General features: G+C 39.4%; 1 protein-coding gene across 1 annotated transcript in view; it reads right to left on the minus strand.

Annotated features, from left to right (window-relative positions):
• KIF6 (kinesin family member 6) overlaps window positions 1-23,662 on the minus strand; it is a 374,962-nt gene that overhangs the window by 220,514 nt on the left and 130,786 nt on the right. Inside the window, exons 7-10 of the mRNA XM_024766060.1 lie at window positions 18,415-18,621; window positions 9,947-10,090; window positions 8,940-9,026; window positions 4,690-4,793 (exon numbers count right to left, since the gene is read on the minus strand). Coding sequence (XP_024621828.1) covers window positions 4,690-4,793; window positions 8,940-9,026; window positions 9,947-10,090; window positions 18,415-18,621 — 542 coding nt within the window. The remainder of the gene's footprint in view (window positions 1-4,689; window positions 4,794-8,939; window positions 9,027-9,946; window positions 10,091-18,414; window positions 18,622-23,662) is intronic.

Here is a 23,662-nt window from a genome sequence, read left to right on the forward strand (position 1 = left end):
TTTTTAAAATTTTACTCAGAGAAAAAAAAAAAAAAAAAAAAAAAAAAGATGTAAACTAAAAATATCCCAATAACTGGAGGCTGACATCTGAAATCCTCTTCAGTTGAAGCATCCAAGTCAATGCAACGAATATTTACATTAAGAACTGAAATTCTGGGAAATAGTTCAAAAAATTTGATAGGGCTAGGTATTAACAGACATCTCCAAACTGTCCAATGCATACTACATAGAATATATTATCTATTAAATATCTGCTTTCTGATGTCCTTCACAGAATCCCTGAGAGGAATGTCTTCATGCCATGCCAGTCAGCATAAGCCCAGGAATCAGCAGCACAGACAAGTAGACAAGGCTAGAACATTCCTGCCACTCTGCCCTGCCAAGCTGTGGGACTCTTCCTCTCTGCTACACTACTACCTCCCTCCCACCCTTGCCATCCGGGAGTCTGGGCGCAATGGGAGGACTGAAGCTCATTCACATTCCTGAGTAAATGTCCAGGAGCCCCAGAAGACAAAGAAGCACAGACGGTATTAAATGGCAGAGCCACGTTAGGGGCAAATTTTAACTTATCTCTTTTACTTTAACATGATAAAGCACTCTTAAATCTGATGAATTTTAAGTTGTACCAATATTGATCTAGCTAATTATGCCAAAACATAAATGCAACTATAATATAACAAAAACAATAACAAAAAACCACATTATCTGACTAATCCTCACCATCAGCATGAACAAGCACCAAGGTTACTGGATTGTGAAACTCTACGCTTGGCTTTGGCAGGGTGAATGCAGTTTGCAGCGTGAGTTCTCCCCAGCTGCTGCTCAGAAACCATTGATGAGACGTGATGCAATATAGCGCTCTTATACTGACAGCAGAGAAGCGACTTCATTGCAAATTGCTGAAGTTCACTTATTAGCACATAAACTAATTTTACATGATTCCTGAGCTCAAAGTTAATCATCACTATCTCTGCAGTCTCATGTTTTATTCATCTCTCCTCATAATACTTATATGTTGCATCATAATTACTTGTGCTCATGTCTGTCACTGCCACTAACTTGTGAACCGATTGAGAGCTGGATCTAGGTTTTGTTCATCTTTGTGCTCCCTTCAGGGCCCAGGATAGAGTTGTGTGAATAGTAGATGAATAATAAACATTTAATGCATGAATGAGTGAACCAATTGTCCAGAAAAACTAATGGCAACCCTACATACTGTCTGTATGGAGTCTGTTCCAATTGACATTTGTATATTTGTTATCTGTGGATCAAAGGAAACCAATCCAAAATCTAACCATCTGTCAGTATTTTAGATCTGTTGTCACAATTTTATTTCTCATGATTCTACCCCGAAACTCCTGTGACTGGCAAATTTGCTTGTTGTCAGTAACTTTTAGATAGAAACATCTGTTTATAAAATAAATGGCAAGTTAGTAAAAGAGGTAATGTAAACGTAATCCAATATTAAATATCATAAAGAAGTTATAACAAAATGTGCTTATTATTGTTTCTTATTCTTCATAGAATTTTTCTTTTTGCGAAAGTATAGTCTGTGGTAGTCTCTTTAAGAGAGGATGTAGCATGGTAAATTTTCTGTCTGAAAGCTTGTACGCCTGAAAAGTGGCTTTATTTCACCTTCACCTTTGAATATTAATTTGGCTAGATACAAAAATCTCCATTCATAGTCCTTTTTGTTTTGTTTTGTGTTTCAGCACTAGAAGTTCTTGTTTCCAGAGTTGTTGATGAGAAGTCTTCTCTAAAGCAGATTCTTGGTTGTTAATAATTTTCTTCTCAGATAACTTTTAGGATTATTTTCTATCTGGTGACGTTCTAAAATTTTTCTACAACATTATTATACTACTCAGCACATGGTAACCCTTTCTTTCTGAAGTCCTATGTCTTTTTCTTTTTTTTAGTTCCAAGAAATAGGTTTTCTTTCTTTAACTATTGGCTCCCCTGCATTATCTCTACTTCTTCTCCATAAATTCTGTTTTCCTACATGTTGACAAATCTAGAGCTATTCTCTACGATTCTTTTCTTTAAACTTTCTCTTTTTACCCTTTTATCTTATATTCTGGAAGAATCCCTTAGCCCCCACCTTCCTGGTTCACTAATTTGCCCCTCTGTGTTTACATTCTGCTATTTGGCCATCATTAAGTTCTTAATGGCAACAAGTACATTTTTTTCATTTTCAAGATCTCCTCTTGATCCTGTTATTGTTTCATGGATGGAATGCCATGTTTTATATCTCTAAAGATAGTAACCACTTTTCTTGCTTAGTTCTGAAGCCCTCCAAGCTGTAAATGCTTGTTCTTGGCTTTTTCCGTGTTGGCTGTCCTCATATTCCTAGTCACTCCCAACTGTGAGCTCACATTTCCTGGACTCTAAGCTCTCTCAGCTTGGGCAGCCAGTCTCAGGTGAGGGACTGAAGCAGCTGTGGGTGCCTGTGTTCCCTACTGTTTTCAGTGAGAACAGGAGATGGGCAGAGCTGGAGACAGCAGCTGGTCTCTAGAGCTTATGCAGTCCCTCTTTGTCCTGGGCATCATCAGCTACCTGGGGTCCTTCCCTATTTCCCCATCCTAAACACTGACCTAAACACTGTGGGGAGAAAGGAAGAAGGGAGTACACAGGGGTTCATAGGAACAAACTCCTCCCACTACAAGAGCTCTACCAACCCTCAGCGGCTGTTCCCAGCCCTCTCCTGCTCCAGGGTGCCACCACTTCTAGACATGGGACCTTGGTGGCGCTGCACCATGACTTGGTCTATCCTCTTCTCTTGCCCATCTCAATCCCACTGTTCAGTCTCCCAGGAATTCCTTGAAGCTTCTAATCCCTTATCAAGTTTACTTCTTATTCTTGGCTGTGGCTAGAGATTCCGATGTTTCTTTATATCAGTTCTAAAAGCCCCCCAATCTGGAGGGAACCTGCAGCATATTTTTGTACATTCTGACATTTTGAACCACAACAGTCAGAATCTTACCCTTAAACGGAGCCTTCTGAGCAACACAGAGTACACAGGAATTAGAGAAAACACTGTTACTTATTTGATATGTTGGTCATTTCCCTGTTTGCTTTTAGATCCAATTTCCACTTTTCCCTTGTTTGACTCTGCATCACAGGAAACTACACTCCCTGACTCTTTTAACAACTGGCTTTTGGGTAAGTGGTTCAGCCAACGGGAGGCACTGGTGGAGACTGAAAGGGGAGGTGAGGGAGAAGCCAGGCCTCCCTGCTGGGATGATGCCTCTACAGCACCCATGGCTCTTCAGAGGCCTCAGCTTCCATTCTGTCGGGCAGCGTTCATCTTGTCCAGCTCCTGCTGGCTGGCACTAGTCTCTGGTCTTGGTAACACAACCTTCTACCGATGTCCCTCCAGTCCTAGGGGCGTAGGACCTCCTCCTGCTGCTCTGATCTCTGGGGTGCTGCAGCACCTCATAGTACCATCTCCTGGGCAACAAATTTCCTATATTAAATTCCTGCCGTTGAGAGGCCTAGAATGGTTTTGTTTTGCTGGTTGGATTCTGATTTGAAGATCAAAGTTCTGAAGAGACTTCTTCAAAAATAATATTGGGTAAGTCCTTTCTTTGAGGGGAAGGGAGCACCATAGTAAAGGAGTTTTAAACTTGGGCTTCTCAATATCTAAGATATCCCAAGTTATTTCAAGGAGTGACATGAAATTCTCTAAAATGTGAAATTTGGCAGTCACATTTCACCCTAATTGCATATACGCCACAAAGTGGTTTTGTAAGGAAAGCCTTAGGGGCCTATCATATTATTAAACACAGTGTTCTAGAACCAGGAAATGCTATCCTAGAGGAGGAAGGCTTTGAGTATAACAGAAACCTTGCCTAAGGCTTCTCAAGCTTTACACCTACCTTCAGGGGCAGCCATGAGCTTGTTTCAAGAAAATACTTTCATCATCTGTTATCGTTTTCTCTGTTGAGAGAGGGTTATGTGAAATGACAGAAAACCTTAAAAAAAATCTTGTGTAGCTTTGTTATTCTGAAATAGAGAATACCAGTGCCTTCTAAGCCTAGTCCGTTATGATCACTCCACAGTGCTTAATAAGCAGCACAGAAACAACTAGAGAGCCCGCCACTGTGGCCCGTGATCAGAGAGAGAACGAGAGCCACGCTGTGCCCCTGGTATGCCATATGGCTGCAAATCTAAAGGCTCTGAAAGATGCCGCACTTGGAGGAAGCCCCGAATACCTGCTTTCATTTCCATCTTGAGTGTTTGAACTGTAATGTATGGACCATCCATTTATTAAAGGAGAGAGCTTACTTTGGCATGGGATAAACTGGTGCTTGCAGCAAGATGCTCTTTAAGACAAGGGACGTTTCTTGAATTCCTTTCAGATCTGAGATCCACAGCTTAAGAGTGTTTGGTGTATACGTTTAAAAACTGCATGACTATTATGCAACCTCTTTTCTTCAGCTGGCATGAGAAGGATATTCCCGTCCTCTCTATGCTCTGTTCTTTACTTCCTCAAAGCTGAGGAGGCAAAAACCCTGCCAGCCTTATCCAGCTTTTCATGGAAAGCCGCCACTCTTAACTGGCGCCTCAATGCAATTTCAGACCGTCCCAGGAGAACTTCGTTCTTTGAGGTGAATTCATAATATTAGGGCCAACAAAGAAGTTAACACAGACTTGAACGGTTAAAGAAAAAGAAAAAGTCTGCAGTCTTACTGAAGGAGCTCTGCTTCTGTGAGTGCCTCTGTCCTCTGCTCCCCAGTGACAATGGCCAGTTCATCCTTCAGTTCCTGGATTTCCTTTTGTAGGCGTATAATCATCTGCAAACGGCAAGGCAGGAGCGTAAATGTCAACTCCTCACTGAGGGGAACTATGTGACAGAGAACCATACATCTTTTAAAATTATGAACAAAAATGTACAGAGGATGATATAAAAGGCACTCTTGTACTTAGCACCCAGCTTTGTTAAATCTTAACATTTTGTCAAAATAGTTCTAGGATTTTTCTTAACAAATAAAACATTACTGATGGAAATGGTATCCCTTATTCCTGTTCCCCTTCTGTCCTTCCTGGAGTGATTGCTGTCCTGCATTTAGTGGGTAGCATTTCCCTGCATGTTTTATACATTTACTCCATATGTACAGATGTGACTGTAAATGATGTATGATATCATCTTGCATGCCTTACACTTTATGTAAATGTTGCCATACTGCATGTAACTGCAACTTGCTTTTTTTTTCCCCTCACACTATGTTTTTGAGATTATTTATATTGCTTCATGTGGCTCTAGTTCATGAATTTTCATGGACATATAGTATTTCAGTAAAGGAATGTATCACAATTTACGTATCTATGTCTCCTGTTGAGGGACATTCAGGAGCTTTACTTTTGCGATTACAAAGAGTGTTGCTGTGAACATTATAAGTCTCTGGGCATGTGTGGGAGAGTTTCCCTGTAGTGTTTACCTAGAACTGTGTGGAGGTAGAGTTAGTGCACCCCCTTATTATATATTGCCAAACTGCTCTTCAGAATGGATGCATAAATTCATATTCTCAGCAGCTATATATGTAAGTTCCTGTTTCCCCACATTTTTGTCATTTTGTACGTAGTATTGCCAGACACTTTAATCTTGCCTATCTAGGTGGGTGTAAAATGGTCTCTTATCTAGTTCTAATTTAGAACTAGTATTTTCATGATTATTAGTGAGGTCGATCATCTTTGCATATGCATACTGGCTGTTTGGGTTTCTTCTTCTGTGAATTATTTATTCACCATCTTGCCCATGTTTCAGTTGAGTTGTTTTTCTTTTCCTTATTAATTTGCAGGTTTCTTTATATATTCGGGATGTGAACCCTTTGTTAGTTGTATGCAATGCACATGTTTTCTCCCAATCTATGTAATATTTTTCACTCTGTGGTGTTCTTTTTGTTAAATGAAAGTTTTAAATTTCAATATAATTTCATTAGCAACTTCTTTTGTTTTGAGCTTTATATTTGTGTCTTCTTTAAGAAAATCTATTTTACCTAAAGCCATAGCAATGTTTTCCTATATGCTCTTATAAAAGTTTTAAAGTTTTGCTTTTTACATTTAGGTTGATAGATTTTATTTTGTAGGAAGTGTGAGATATGGATCTAATTTTAATTTTTTTATGGCTAATCATGCAAGATTTTCTATTATAATTCTGTTATATATTTCCACATGTAACTTGTTTTATTTTCTGGGCTACTGGTTAAAAACATTTGTCTACTTGACTATATGTATGGTAATACTACACTGTTTTAATTACTATATCTTAAAAAATTTTGGGCATCTAGATAGAATAAGCCCCTTCCATCTTGTTCTCTTCCAAAATAGACTTCACTATCCCTGATCATTTGCTCTTTCATATAAATTTTAGATTTGGCTTGTAAAATTCTACCAAAGGCCCTCCTCAAATTTTAACTGGAAATAAATTTGAGTAAAAGGTTAATTTGATAAGACATTAAAGTAATGCTATGAATCATTACACCCATGAACATGGTATAGCTTTCTGATTCCTTTCAATACTAATCTGTATATGTCTTTAATTAGATTTTATTTCTATAATTTTAAAGTTTTTGTTGCTATTATAAACAGAATTTTTATAAAATTGCATTTTCTAATTATTGGCTTTTAATATATAGGAAGGCAATTCATTTTTATGAATGGATTAATTTTCTGAATATTATTTTGGTTATCTGTTTACTTGTTATTAAACACTCTTGGATATTCTATATGAGCAATCAAATTGTCCACAAGTAATGACAGATATTCTTCTTATCAAATCCTCATAAATTAAAAAAAAAAGTCTCTTTCCTAAGAACCTCCAAGTATAGTGCTTAAGATATTCTTGTCTTATTCCTTCTAATGTTTCAACTTTAAAATGTTTGCTGTAGTTTTTGGTTGATACCTTTAATCATTCGAAGGATGTTCACTCATATTCATAGTTTGATGAGTCTTTTCAAACTATGGATGAGTGTTTATTGTTATCAAACACTTTTTCTGCATCTAGTGATGTGATCATTTCATTTTTTCTTTTAATTGTGAATGTGATGAATCACCTTAATTCATGTGATTTTACTTTTTAGTATGAACTACTTCATATATACAAAAAGGTATAAATAATACCATGTACCCACTACTTAACTTAAGAAATAAAACATTACAGACTCTTGTGAACGCCCGTCCCATAGAGTCTTCCCTAAATTTGGTGTTTATTTTTCCCATTCAGTTGTGTTTTGGGTGGTTTTGAGGACAACTTTTCAACTGTCACTTGTGCTTCAGAAAAGCTCTGTACATAAAATAATGAACAGTAATATCAGTTTTTAGAAGCAATTATAAAGGAGATGAGGAAACAACACTTGTCAATTACCAGATAATTCTGCACCAGGAAGACCTCAACATTTGTTCAATTAGCTATTAGTTTTTGACTCCTGATTTGTCGTTTCTTTAAATCTCTCACAGACTTACATCTAACACACGATAATGTTCACCTTTGTTCAAATTCCTCAAGTTCCTTCAAAGAAAAGTCTCTCTAGCCAAATTTGAAGGGAAAAAATAACCTCAATGTCTAATATGTTTATTTTCCTTCAGTTATGAAGTAATTTTTGTCTTCAGGCTAATAGTGCATTCCTATCTTTCTCATTCTGCACAGTAATATTACAGGGCTGCTGGCAGGGTAGGAACAGCAGAAGAATTCATCCTAGGAGTTCAGTTCCATTTGACTTAGGCCTTTGAATTGTGTCTCCTTTTTCCAGTGGAGGTACCCTGTGGTGCTGACCAGGGACTGGACTGGAAAGGGATCCTGCCTCACCCACTGGTTTCTCCAGAAGAGAATGCTGTCAGGGGAGCTCGGGCTCCCTGAGGCAAGTAGGACAAAACAGTCAGCCCCATTATTCTTTTGTCCTTCTTTTCCTCTACCCTTCAATGGAATGATTTCAGGGAAGGAAGGGCAAACACTCAAGAGGAAGTAATTAATATGGGTAACAGTGAACTTGAGATTTTCTTGTTTGGAATTTGAGAAATTTGTAAATGAAGCACTGTTGGTAAGATTTCACATCTTTTTTATAACGCATACCACTAAGCTTACACCAGCTTATTTTCTAGAGAAAAAAAAATTTTTTTTAAAGGTGACTGATTTGCAAAGTAATATAATCTTAATTTTGGAGTTTTACAAAACTGAAATATTTTATTTCAACATTTCCAATGTTGACAGAAGTTAATTCCTTGTTGTATTTTATTTGAAGACTAACAAAATAGAGAAAAGAAAAAATATCTGCATTTATAATGAGTAGCTGAATCATGTAACTTGCAAATATTTTTCCTTTAAAAAAAGAACTTTGATAAAGAAGAATTCATTTTTATAAAACTAGAGGCTTGGCCATTTTTCCATGGATCAAACCAACTATTAACTTTTTAAAAATCTCTAGAATAAGTAACAGAACAGTCATGCAAAATACTATTCTATTTAATAACCATTAGGACTTCTTTTTCTCGATAAGCTTTTATAAAAGATGGTCTATAATTATTGTTTAGAAAGTTAAGCTGACTTTTTTTTTTGAAAGGCTACGACCTGCCTACAAATATAACTGTGTATGATTCTGTGTATGTCCCCAGGACTCACTGTGCCCCTAACTGATGGAGTAAAGGGGGCTGTAGGTAAGAGCACAGGCCCTGGCGGCAGACTGTCTGTGTCTGAATCCTGCTCTGCTACCAATCAGCACTGTTACTCAGATCAGATCACTAAATATTTCTGCGTTTCAGTTTTGTCATCTGTAAAGTAGAGGAAGAGATGGCATCTACTCATGAGGTTGTTGTGAGAATTAAATGATTTAACACATTTCCAGTATTCAGAACGTTGCCTGGTTACAGAGACTGAGTGTCCCCCAAAATTTAACTAATCTTTGATATACTTTGATTTTTTTTTAACATAGTTAAAAGTTGCTTACCAATCTGGGATCGATTTCTTCATTAAGAACAGCTTCATTCTTTATGAGTGCCACTCGTTGTGCAAATCTACAGGTAGATATAGATTCCTAAGAAAGCAAGATAAGTCCTTAAAGTGTTATGGCATAGAGAGATAAAACAATTTCTGTTCACAGGAAAAGCGTGTACACCTAGAGTGATGTGCATAAAACACAACGAGGAAACATGCTTCCAAATTAGGAAGTCTTGCCTTTCCCTGGAACATTATTTTTCATTAAAATTTTGTTTGGGCTTAATATAATGACTGATGCCCAAAGTGTGGAAGATCCTGAGGTCCTAAATGACAACTGGTATGTGCTTTTCAACTACTGATTTGTCAAACCAGAACCACATACACAAACCAGAATCATAGCAGGTACCACAATCCATAAGCATCAAAGGGTAAAAAATAAATATTTTTAACAGGCACAAAAGAGAGGCTTTTCAAGGCATCTTACAATGCACTTGGGCTTGGCCTTGTTTGGGGAGGCACCCTGCAGCTCCCTGTTTTCCTCTCTTAGAGAAAGTCTGAGTCCCAAACATTAAACTGAAATGCATGAAACATCAGCTGGCTCTAAAGCAACCCAGGAGAGCCATTTGGCAGCCAAACCCTGCTAAGGCGTCCTGGGTGCTGTGCCCAGGGACATGTCTAGGGACACACCTTGGAGATGTCTCCAAGGCACCTAAGTAATCAGGAGCAAAACCGATCAGGAGAAGCCGATGGGTCTCCTCCCTCACGTCTCTGGCAGGTCTTCCAAAATTCGTGTATGGTTTTCTGCAAACCATCCTGTGCTATGTGAAGTCAGTTCTCAAATTGGGGGAATTGCAATTCTGGCAAATAACCCAAAGCTATGAACTCTGGTGGGTCTTCACCTCTGAAGGCATACCCTAACCCAGTTGAAAAGACAAACCCACCCAGGACCCTCAACTCCGTCTCACAAACTAGCATAAAAACTCAGACTGAGATCTCCAGAAAGAAGAAGCAACATACGTCGATATTCCTTTTCTCTAAAGAGAGGGTGGCAATCATGGTCGTCATGCAGTTCCCTCCCAGGCTGTCTCTCAGGACACTGGTCATCATGGAGTTCCGATATGGAATGTGTGAGCGGTGCTTTTCTGAGAGGGCAATGATGACCTGTGGTGGAGGGGAAAAAGAATAGCGTTAACTTAGCAGAAAATGCACACCGGACAAACTGAGCTGCGACGGCAACAAGGATACAAAATGCGGTGACCCCCAAAACTTGGGCTCAGAATAAATATCTTAAAATATTCAGTACAGTAACAGTGAAGATGGAATAAAGCAAATATAGTAAAAACATACCATGATGAACCCTGTCATTTTTGGATAGATGATATAACTTGTGCAGAATTGGATACATTTTTATTCTGTTTTCAGTCACTGAGAAATTTATATAAAAACTCAAGAGTAAATCATGCCAGATTTTTAAAAATCCTACCAAAATTGGTCTGCATGCCTCATCTTCAAGGTAAAAGAGGCAGAACAATAAATAAGAACCACAAGAGGCAACAGGCCCTAGATTCTGGGGCCAGATTGTCCAGGTCCAGATTCTAGCCATACCAGGGCATGCCACTCACCATCTCTGCCTCAGTCTCGTCATCTGTAAAACTGGGAAAAGACAGTATCTACCTATGAGTAGTTGGGAAGATTAGAAGAGTTAAAATGTGCAAATTACGTTGAGTAGAACTAGCCCATAATAAGTGCTATATATGTGTGTTTGCTTTCACTGTAAGTGATGGGGGAAGTGCACCTTGGTTCAACTAGAGCCTGCTCATCTTGCTCCGTAGCAGTCTTACGTACTTAGTAGGAGGGTGGTAGATGGATGGATGGGAGATGGATGAAGGGCTGCTGTGGACTGTCCCCAAGGGGAGCCACCAGGGGTTCAGGGTTTTCTGGGGAAGATGAATCCAGTGCCAGGACGCCCACTGCAAAGCATCAGGAATAAGTCACCCACAGATGTGACATGTGACTTCAGGGGCATCACAAGGCCCTGGCTCCTGAAAATACTTCCAACACCTGCCATTGTTCTAGTCTTCCCTCTTCCCAGCTGTGTAATTCCCATCATCAGAACTTTTTCTACTCCTTTAGTTTACAAAATAAGATGGGAACATTGTTTTTGAAGGCTGTTTTTAGCAAAATCACGTAACGATACCACTGGTCTTGCTTTAAGCTAATGACCCACAGGTTTTACTATAAACCAGAAATCCTGTGAGATTCTCTCAAAAACCACTTTTCCACTCTCAGAAATGGGCCTTCGCACCTTATCCTCTTGTTTCAAACATCTACCCAGCCTCCTCTCTCCACCTTCAGTCTGAGCCGATGGCCACACACTCTTCTTCTAGGTGTAAGCGGTCTACCTGCCCCGTCCCTCAATCCCCCACACATTCCACTCTTCCTGTGGTTACTGTCCTGCTCCTGCCCAAGTCCAGCCCTGTGTCCCCTCCCTCTTCTCCTCTTACCTACTTCGCTCCTATAACTAACCCCTCTCTTTGCATTAATTTCTCTCTCTCACCGGAATCACTCCCATTCTGCAAGCCCACAACAGTACTAAACTAAGTTGGCTCTTGCCAAGGTCATCAGCAACCCCCCTGAACCAAAAGCACTGACTGCTCTCTTACTAGACCTCTGATTTGAGTAAGGCATCAACATAGGTATTCATTGCCTCCTTCAGGAAATGCTTTATTCACTTGGTAATCAGGACATCACACTTTTCTGGGTTTTACCTTTCCTTAAAAACTAGATAATGAATACTTGCTTTTCTTCTTCCCAAATTGTACCTGTTGAAGTGCTCCAAGGCTCAGTCCCGGATCCTCTCCTCTTTCTTATCTACACTGTCTCTCTGTGTAATCTCATCCAATCCCCTGGCTTTAAATACATCCATATCCTATCCGAATGTCTCCCCAATTTACAGCATCAGCCTCAACATCTTCCCTGAGCTACTGTCCCTGAGGCGACTCTGCATCTCCACCTGGATGTCTGTTCCTGACTGTCTCTCCCCTCTGCCCCCAAGCCTGATTCTTTCTCAGGCTTTACCCATCATTATTGATGGTGCCACCATCCACCAAGTGGCTCAGTCCAAAACCCTAGGCAACATTCTTGAATTCCTCTCACCTCCAACATCCAATTTCTATTAGGTTTATCTACAAAACATACCCAGAATTGGATCACTTTTTCCCACCTCGTTTGCCACTGCTCCAGTTTGAGGCACCATTTTCCCTTCCTTGGATAACTGCTCTCAAGGCTCTGAATCAGTCTCCTTGTTTCTCCTTTTGCCCACCCATGGTCTCCTCTCTGCATGGCAGGCAGAGAAACCTTTACAAAAATGTAAGTTACATCAAGTCACTGCCCTGCTTACAACCTCCCGATGCACTTGGTATAATGACCCAACCCCTGTGTGATCTGGCTCCTGTCTACGTATCCAACCTCGTCTCCTACGGTGCTTTTGTGGCCCACACTGGCCTTGCTGTTGCTTCACCATGCCAAGCTTAGCCCCACATCGCAGGCTTTGACCTTGTTTCTTCTACCTAGGATGCTCTTGCCCCAGATTTTCTTACAGCATCCTGCTTCTCATCAATCAAATCTTTGCTCAAGTTTTATTTCCTCACAAGGGCTTTCCCTGAACCCCCTATCAAAAGTAACACCCCGATATCCAGGCTTTAACTCTATTTTATTTTTCTTCTGGTACTCACCACTATTGGAAATTTTATTTATTTACTTGTTTGTTACCTGCTTCCCTACGAGAGTTTCTGCTCCACAAGGGAGAAGCAAAGGACTTTGTTTCTCTTGCTCATGGCTCCATCGCCACTGCCAAGAACAGCACCCAGCACCCGGGACATGTGGCAGACACTGAGTTGTCTCCCTCAGCTCTCATGATAGTCCCCATACTACTTCTGCTTCGTACAAAATTACATTTCCTAGTCTCTCTTACAGCTCATGGTTTGCATGAGACCTAGCTCCATCAAGCAAACACCCTGTGTGGGATTGGAGGTGAGTGATGAGAGGTGGTGGTCATAAGGAGGAAGACCACATTTGTAGGTGGGTGGCAAAGGCAACTGGTTTTTTTGAGGCAGCTACAGGGAAGTTTCTGGAATCTAGGACTTAATGTCCTAAGTGCCCAGTGGGGATAACAGTGGTGTTTTACAGAGCAGTTCAGTGGTGTGATTAGAAGTGTCTCTTGGCTGGGACTTTCCCAGTGGTCCAGTGGTTAAGACTTCGCCTTCCAATGCAGGGAGTGAGGGTTCGATCCCTGGTCGGGGAGCTAAGATCCCACATGGCTCGCAGCCAAAAACACCAAACACATAAAACAGAAGCAATACTGGAACAAATTCAATAAAGACTTTAAAAGATGGTCCACATCAAAAAGATCTTGAGAAAAAAAAGAAGTGTATCTTGGTTGTTCTGCTCCTAGCTGGGTAGTACTCAAGCCCAGTTTCCTAATTTTTCTTGAGATTCTTTATGTTTAATAAACTCTATGCTGCTTAAATTAGTTAGAATCAATTTCCCAATTTGCCGCTAAAAAATCTGATTAATACAACATGTGCTCAACACTTTTTTGTTAAACGAATATGAATAAATGAGTGATTGGATTAATTAGTTTTAGCTAGAAAGGCAGTGGGAGGGTCATTAGTAGTGAACGAGATTTGGGAGAACTAAGCTTCAATGTAACTGGGAAGAAAGTGAGAAATATGGTGGACCCGATCACTTTGAAGACTTGTAGCACAATAAACGCAGTTTTAGGCCATTTCTTTTTCCTTTTTTTTTTGGCTGTGTTGGGTCTTCGTTGCTACACGCGGGCTTTCTCTAGTTGCGGTGAGGGGGGGCTACTCTTCCTTGCGGTGCGCATGCTTCTCATTGCGGTGGCTTCTCTTGTTGCAGAGCGTGGGCTCTAGGCATGCAGGCTTCAGTAGTTGTGGCTCACGGGCTCTAGAGGGCAGGCTCAGTAGCTGTGATGCACGGGCTTAGTTGCTCCGCGGCATGTGGGATCTTCCCGGACCGGGGCACGAACCTGTGTCCCCTTGCACTGGCAGGCGGATTCTTAACCACTGTGCCACCAGGGAAGTCCTAGGCCATTTCTTTATAAGCGGGTCCTGAGCAGGTACCCTCCCAGCTCTAGAGGACTTTAGGAATACCATAATAAGCCCAGACCCCCTGGACAGAAACGGATCTTCAGAGTGACTTAGAAATGGCCGGTATTTGAGAGAGAGGCAGAAGTAAATTATTCTTTGTGGTGCTGCTTTGGGTTCTCTACACTGGGCAGAAACCAAATGATCTGAATGGCACAGGGTGAGGAGGTGTTCATCCAACCTGGATTTTTTTAGTGTCTACTTCCATTTTGGATTTCATGTACAAATACAGTAACACGTTCCTGAAGACATTCTTTAAGCAACAAAGGGTGGAACCCCACATTACACTTAATAGTATCTCCACGTACTGAGAAACTATGCCTGAAATCAATAACTCAGTTTACTACTTCATTCATTAAAGAGGATTTCTTTTAAAGAACTCAGATGTCCATGGAAGATTATCCCCTGAGAACTGACAACAATTTGGAGAGTTACAACTAGCACCGCACCACCAATTTTTTTCTCCTGAACGCAACACGTTCAGTGGAAGCCAAGTGGAAAGTAACACTTTGAAAAAGTCCCACTCATGTTGGAAAACTGGCCGGGGTGACCCTGATTCTGATTTCTGGAGAAGGAGAGAGCAAACACTCTCTGTTCCCAGTGGTTTCTCACTTAACATTTGGGCTGACAAAGACCCGGGGTCACCCAAGGAGCACTCCGTGAGGCTTACGGCTGGAACAAGTATGCATGGTCCCTTCCTTTTCCTCCATGGACTCGATTTCTAGGGTCAAGATGTACCCTGTTATTATGGCTTGAAATGTTTTTGAGGAGACTCTTTGGAAGAAGTACTACATACACAAGGAAAACTCCAAAACCAACAGTACTCTGGCCAATGGAAATTTATTTGCTGCTGAGCACAATAAGGGGCATTCAACTCAGAACGGCTGTGCCCTGTGAGCAGGTGTAGGGTCTCACAATTATGGCCAGAGGGCCATTACAATTCGCATGGAATGTCTATAACCCTAATGTGGGCTAATTCATGGAAGAAAGGCTACCAAACTCTCTTTTCCTAGTCCATCTCCATCTTATATATTCAAACTGAGACAGAGAAGATGTCTCAGTTTGATTATATTATGGACATCTACATGAATTTCTATTACAGCATTTATCTTACTGCATTCTAAGTATTTGTATGCTTTGCTCTTTCACTGGATGACACGGTAGCACAGGCTTTCTCAATTATACATCGATCCCCATTGCCTAACGTAACTTGTAGCACCCAGTGGACACTCAATCACAATTTGTTGAATGAATGAGTGAATGAATGAATGAAGCTATTTAAACTAAACTGTGTTATACTTCCAGTCTCAAAGGCCCATAATAAAGTACTTCATAAAGAAAATATGTTGGGCTTCCCTGGTGGCGCAGTGGTTGAGAGTCTGCCTGCCGATTCAGGGGACACGGGTTCGTGCCCCGGTCCTGGAAGATCCCACATGCCATGGAGCGGCTGGGTCCGTGAGCCATGGCCACTGAGCCTGCGCGTCCGGAGCCTGTGCTCTGTGGCGGGAGCGGCCACAACAGTGAGAGGCCCGCGGACCACACACAAAAAAAAAATGTTTATAAAAGTCCTTGAATTCTGTTATTTCATCAACAGTATCTGCTCACTCTTTTTACTATTCTCCTTCCTAGGTACTCTTTGGTTCCCTCTCACTTATGTCTTTCTGTGTAGAATTCCAATATTTCTCTACTATCCACAACTTTTTCTCTAGCAGCTGCTCCTAGCTTTACTCAATCTCACATACTCATGTCCACACACTGCAGTCTTCCATATTTATGTTCTTCTTTCCTCTCACACTGGTCTTCTCCTCCTCCTGTCTCCATTATTTTATGCCATAACCTCCATGAAGACCCTTGTACAACAGTGTAAAGAGCTAACGGCTGCAGTGATGCAGTGGGCATCTATGAAACAGATAAGTTACATTCGGAGAGCCAAAGGTCAATGACACGTGAATGTCACTGAGACCCTGGGTGAATCCATCGCGCAGATGGAGCTAAGGGCTGACAGACTCCCAGTTCTCACTGCCTGACATGCCCTGACCCCATCCTGGCTGGGCTCACTCCTACACATTCCTCAGATCTCTGCTTAACATCAGTCCTGAGAGAACTTTCAGTAACTCTCCCTTCCTCAGTCTAAGTCCAATCCCCCACACTCTCCTCGCCCCTTGGACTTGCTCTGCAGTCTCCCATCGGGATTACAGCCACGTACTTAATGAATACTTATTCAGTGCATGTCTCCCTCCACTGGACCATGAGATCTTCGGGGCAGGGGCTGTTTCTATTTCATTCAGCGCTGTGGTCCAGGGCCCAGCACAGTCCTCAGCACATAGCCACCAAGACTGCTCACATGAGGCTGATGTTACCAGAATTTTGAAGAGAAGAAATGTAGGGAGAGGAATAGTTTTAATGACAAGTAACAGCTTGCAAAGGTTGTGTAGAATGAAGAAAAAGAAAAGATAAGGAGCAGAATGTTTTTCTTGAGTGATTACAATTGGTGGAAATTTTGATTCAACTAACAAATATAAATATAATTTCGTATGATGGATGGATATAATGGGAATTAAATGATAGTGAAGACTCTGAAACAAGTAGGTATATTTGAAATAAAGCACTTTGAATATAGTCCATTATACTTTCATATCAATGTTACATAAATGTCCTATAAAGTAAAAAGATCTGTTAAGTAAAAATAGTATGTAATATGTGAACAAGAAGGAGTTCAGGAATGCTGACTATCGTCAGAAACACTAAAGTGATCTGAACACCATGCAGGCCTTAATCTCTGGGTGTTGCATTACTGGGATTCATTTGGTCAGAGCCTAATTGTGTGTGCCTTGTTCACAGAAAGTTCCCTTAGGTTTCTCTCAATCTGCTTTTTCAGCCAGCTTGACCATTAGAAAGCATTTAATGTCAGGACGACATCATTCTCAAAAGGGTTCATTATGCAGCTTTAAAAAAGTAGTCTTTTTTCTCAAATCTTTCAGTCTCCAACATTCATTAACGGACCCTTTTGCCTCGCCAATATCCTTTGTACTTCTCCACACCAGTTTTTGATCATGTTTCTCTTTCTTTCTTTCTTTCTTTTTTTTTCAGAATTAGTTGCCATCTTTAACATTCAACTCACAACATTTATACTCACAGAGCTGAAAGGAACTTGAGAAATAATTTAATTCAATGCACTCCTTTTAGATGGGAGAAATTTTCTCTGGAAGATTTATTTAGCAAAATTCAGATGAGCTTTCTCTGCCTTTGGAATAAAATTCGGAAATTAAAAATTAAGCAGGCACTGGGATGGACTGTAGTAAACTTGGAGTAGGGACAGGGAGGGAAGCTAAGGCAAGGAGAACCATTGCAGGGTCAGAATCACCAACTAGATGAAATCACTACAAATGGAAAAGATACTGGCCATCTCCACATTATGGTCTCATAGCTAATCTACCAGCCTGAAAAAAATAGGCCATGGAGGTCGTTTCCAACTTATATTCACACCCACTACTAATTTTACAAAAAAATACAAGGTATAGTGAAAAAAAGTATAGGCTTTGGAGCCAAGCAATTCGAGGTTCAAATCCCTATCTCAGCACTAGCTGTGTAATCTCAGGAAGGCCTGTGGAAGACCAGAGTTAAAAAAACTGTAAGAATGTGGGTAATAACTAATACCTACAGTGCAGAGCTGTTGTGAGGTTTAAATGAAATGGTTTATACAGAAGTCTAGTAGCTATACCAATGTTTACAGCAGCATTATTCACAATAGCCAAAAGGCGGAAACAAGTCATGTTCATCAACAGATGAATGGATATACTAAAAACTATATCTCTATATTTATATCTACACACACACAATGAGATATTATTTAGCCTTAAAAAGGAAGAAAATTGTGATACACGTTAAAACACGATGGACCTTGAAATTATGCTAAGTGGAAGAAATGAGACACAAAAGGACAAATATTGTATAATTCCACTTATACGAAAATCAGGAACAGGCAGATTCATAGTGGCAGAAAGTAGAATAGAGGTGATGGGGGCCTGGGAGTATAAAGAGATTGTGAGTTACTGTTTAATGGGTACAGAGTTTCTGTTTGGGATCATAAGAAGTTCTGGAAATGGATGATGGTGATGCTTGCACAACATTTTGAAGGTACTTAATGCCACTGAACTGTAAAAATTAGTTAAATGGTAATTTTACGTTATATATACTTTGCCACAGTAAAAGAAGAGAAACAAAACAAAACAAGACAAAAATGCTAGTAGAATGCGTGATGTGAAGTACACGGTCAAAAAATAGTTAAAATAGGTACATCCCACCCTACCCATTTACCTGTTCTAAGTAATGTAGTGACAAGTTGATATATTTGGCCTCTGTCAGAAGCTGGCCCCCGACTCCAGTCTTCGCAACTCGCTCTGAACCAGCCAGGTCAACCAAATGCAGCTTGGCCTGTCGCACAGTTGCAGATCCTGGTTCCTTGCTTGATAAGTGAATGGTGAATATGCAGTGGGAACGGGTTGAAGCTTGGTTCATAGGAGTCTACAATAAAAATGTTGTAAAACAAAATTGATAAACCATTAGCCAGACTCATGAAGAAAAAAAGGGAGAAGACTCAAACCAATAAAATTAGAAATGGAAAAGGGGAAGTAACAACTGACACTGCAGAAATACAAAGGATCATGAGAGATTACTACAAGCAACTATATGCCAATAAAATGGACAACCTGGAAGAAACGGAAAAATTCATAGAGCAGCACACCTTCCGAGACTGAACCAGGAAGAAATAGAAAATATGAACAGACCAATCACAAGCACTGAAGTTGAAACTGATTAAAAATCTTCCAACAAACAAAAGCCCGGGACCAGATGGCTTCACAGGCGAATACTATCAAACATTTAAAGAAGAACTAACACCTATCCTTCTCAAACTCTTCCAAAATATAGCAGAGGGAGGAACACTCCCAAACTCATTCTACGAGGCCACCATCACCCTGATACCAAAACCAGACAAAGATGTCACAAAGAAAGAAAACTACAGGCCAATATCACTGATGAACATAGATGCAAAAATCCTCAACACAATACCAGCAAACAGAATCCAACAGCACATTAAAAGGATCACACACCATGATCAAGTGGGGCTTATCTCAGGAATGCAAGGATTCTTCAATATATGCAAATCAATCAATGTGATACATCATATTAACAAGTTTAAGGAGAAAAACCATATGATCATCTCAATAGATGCAGAGAAAGCTTTCAACAAAATTCAACACCCATTGATGATAAAAACCCTGCAGAAAGTAGGCATAGGGGGAAGTTACCTCAACATAATAAAGGCCATATATGACAAACCCACAGCCAACATCGTCCACGATGGTGAAAAACTGAAAGCATTTCCACTAAGATCAGGAACAAGACAAGGTTGCCCACTCTCACTACTCTTATTCAACATAGTTTGGGAAGTTTTACTCACAGCAATGAGAGAAGAAAAAGAAATAAAAGTAATCCAAATAATGAATGGATAAAGAAGAGGTAGCACATATATACAATGGAATATTATTCAGCCATAAAAAGAAACGAATTTGAGTTATTTGTAGTGAGGTGGATGGACCTAGAGTCTGTCATACAGCGTGAAGTAAGTCAGAAAGAGAAAAACAAATACCATATGATAACACATGCATATGGAATCTAAAAAAAAAAAATGGTCATGAAGAACCTAGGGGCAAGACGGGAGTAAAGACGCAGACCTACTAGAGAATGGACTTGAGGACACGGGGAGGGGGAAGGAAGGGTAAGCTGGGACAAAGTGAGAGAGTGGTAGTATATATATGGACATATATACATTACCAAATGTAAAATAGATAGCTAGTGCACAGCAGTCCCATAGCACAGGGAGATCAGCTCGGTGCTTTGTGATCAGCTAGAAGGGTGGGATAGGGAGGTGGGAGGGAGGGAGACACAAGAGGGAAGAGATATGGGGATATATGTATATGTATAACTGATTCACTTTGTTATAAAGCAGAAACTAACACACCATTGTAAAGCAATTATACTGCAATAAAAACGTTAAAAAGAAAGAAGTAATGCAAATAATGAGAATTTCTGTAGAATATCAACAGATTTAAATTTATATTTCCAGTGAAAAGACTTCATTTCCCAGGAAGTGAACACTTTCAAATGGAGTAAAAACACTTGTAGCTGAGATCCTTAACATGAATTATTTTCTCCTGAATGACTGATAACAGATGTGGCCAGGTTCATTCAGAAAGTGAAAAAAGAGTGTGAATGAGGTAAAGTTTGGGACCTCTTAACCAGTAGTATAACGTTATTTCATTACATGACCACAATCCATACCTTAACTTTGGCTAGCCATATTGAAAATTTTCAATGTGAATTTCATGGTAAAAGAGCTGAGAATGGGTTCATAAAGAGAATTCATTACAGAATTGTAAACACAATCCACAGACAAGGATACCCAACATCACTGCTACTACCCAACACTGAACTGGGGCTTCCAGTCAAGGTAATAAACAAGAAAAATATATGAGGCATAGTGATAGGAAAAGAAGAAATTAAAGTGTCATTACATACCGAAAATATTGTGGTTTACAAAGAAAATGCGAGAATGTCTACAAATAAACTGTTAAGGGCTAAAAAGATTAGCAGGGTTGCTGGATGCAAGGCCAATATGAAAAATCAATAAAGTTCTAATAATCCAGCAACAATTAATCAGGAAATATTTTATTTGTAATAGCAACAAAGATGATGAGACACTAACAGATTAATCTTATAAAAGATGTGTAATTTGCAGAGAAAATGAAAACCTGAATAAATGGTGTACCAGATATTAATATACCATTTCATAGATGGGAAAATTCAAAATTAACCTCTATATTAATCTCTCTATATTAATCTCTATATTAATGCAATTGAAATACAAATGCCACTGGTTTTGTTTGCAGAACAAAACAAATTAATTCTAAAAACCAGATGAAAGAGCAAATATTGGCAAAATAATCAAAAACAATTCGGTGAAAGAATAATAAGGAAAGGGGTCTTGTCTTGCTATATATCAAGGAATAATCATAACACCATAGTAATTAAAACAGTGTGGGACTGGTGCGGGAACAGATAGAGAATTAGATCAGAGAAACATGCTGTGCTCATTTAAGGAACTCTGTATAAGGTATGGGTGACATCACACCACAGTAGAGAAAGGATGGACTTATTAACAAATGATGTTGGAGTAATGGTCTAACCACCTTGGAAAAGTAAATTTAGACTGCTCTCTCACACTATACACACAAATAAATTCCAGAATGTATTACAGACTTATGTGTAAAAGAACACAACCTTAACATTAATAAAATATAGAAGCATATTGTAATCAACCCAAGGTAGTAATAGATAATCTATGATAAGACACAAAACACAAAACTGAATGGATTTGAAATATTTGACCAAATAATCCAAAATTAAAGAAATTCTGTGTGATGAGATCTACCGTAAAGTTAAAAGACTGGGCGATGATATTGGCAATATATATGGCTGACAAAAGATTAATATTTGAAATAAAGAACCCCCACAAATCAATAAGAAAAACAACACAGAAAAAATGAGCAAAGGATATGAAGAGGCATCCCATAAAGAGGAAACATGAAAATGGTCAACAAGTCTTTGAAAAAATTGCTCAAGCTTACAAATAGTCAAGACAAGTAATTAAAACCCAACAACAAACTACTTCATTCACCTCTACTAGACGGGCAAATTTAAAAAAATAAACTCTAACAAAACAGGTGTTTGTAAGGATATAAGGAAGCAGGAACTTTTATACACTGCCGGTAGGAATGTAAATCAAGAATCTTTTTTGAGAGAATTCCCTATGGTCCACAAGCCAGCAACAGCCTGGCTACTAGGTATATTTCCTAGAGAGAAACCTGGGCCAGGTACCTTACCTGGGAGAGAGAGAGACAGAGGCAGAGAGATGGATGGACATTCACTGCAATACTGCTTGGGGTAGCAAAAAGTTGGTGCAAGATGTACAGCCTAAATGGACATCTGTGGTGGGAAAGATGAATAAACTGGGATAATTCAAATTACAGAAAATTAAACTTCTGTATAGATTGACATAGATTTCTAAAATAGAGCGCTGAGGAAAAATGGCAAGTTAACGAATAATATAAATACTATGATAGAACTTAGATAATTAAGAAGACAATATTATCTAAAAATATTAGTTCATGGTGCTATAACTTAGGTCATTAAAAGCGTAAAAAATGGACTGGAGGATATAGCAAATTAATGATAGTTGTTGCCTTTGTGAGGGATGGAACTGAAAGGCCAACAAGGAGACTTCAACTTTATCTGAAATATCCTATTATTTTTATTTAAAAATTCTCAGAAGTAAATAGATATCAGATATCTAAAAATATCTAAGATAAAAATTATCTAAATATATTCCAAAAGAATGCTCATGTGAGTAAACACGTTCAGATCTCCACCTTTGCAAAACAGGATTTAACAAAAGACTTTCCATACAGATATACATGTATTCAGATAGGGTAATATATTTAGATGCTATTTCAACCAGAAATTCTTTCTGTAAATATAAATTCTTGATATACACGATCACTGATTTACACCAACTAGCAAAATACAGAGATGTCAAAATACTGGCATAGTTTTCGTGATGATGATGTAGCTAGGGAGTTACACAGGCTGAAAATTTGACCCATTACTCATTGCCACAATAACTATACCTAAACCCAGCCAGTGTGTGACTCTGCATGCTAAAGTGGATCAGCAAATAACCGTACATCTAAAACCGCAAACTCAAATTTAGAACCTAAGTTGAGGTGTTTTGGAAGTGACTGTAAGTTATTTGCAGAACTTAAACGTGGGTTTCATTTCACTGTTATATTTGCACAACAATGAATCGTACAGCAGTGTAACAAAAGTCAAATGACCATCGATAGAAATGACTAACATAGAGATCATCCCCAACAGCTGTCTTCAGCTTCCAAATTGATGCACTGAAATCACAGTAAAATGTGGACCATTATAGATAGAGGAAGAGTGATCCCCTTTCAAAGGGTACATCAAGTTACATTGTATTTCTGTAGTCTGTAATTAAAACGCGGTAATATGTGTAGGAGTCCATGCCTACAATTTTGTAACTTCTCATAAATATTTTCTGCATGAAGTAGCAGCTGGTGTACTCTTAGCGAAAAATTTCTTAAACCTCAGAAAACATTCTTTATGTAGAGCTGTTTAAGTGTGATTGAATATGCCAGTGTCTGCTCTGTGTTTATTTAAGGACATCTTTATGTCTCCTAGGCATGCCCCTACGTTTGTCCTTTTAAAGGTAAAATTGTATTTAAACATTTTTGAAACTGCCTAAGAACAGATGGCACCATTTAGGCAGATTTCATTCAAATTTAAGTGCACGTTTTAAACAAATGTGCTCTTGGCACTAGAGACAGAGCCTTTGGAAAAATTCTAGTGATGATTAATCATCTGCATGCAGAGAGCCTTCACATTTCATATCATTCTGAGTATATAGCCCCGTATTAGGCAG

The sequence above is a fragment of the Neophocaena asiaeorientalis genome, unplaced genomic scaffold (genome assembly GCF_003031525.2).
Source record: "Neophocaena asiaeorientalis asiaeorientalis breed wild unplaced genomic scaffold, Neophocaena_asiaeorientalis_V1.1 scaffold46, whole genome shotgun sequence".
NCBI lineage: Eukaryota > Metazoa > Chordata > Mammalia > Artiodactyla > Phocoenidae > Neophocaena > Neophocaena asiaeorientalis.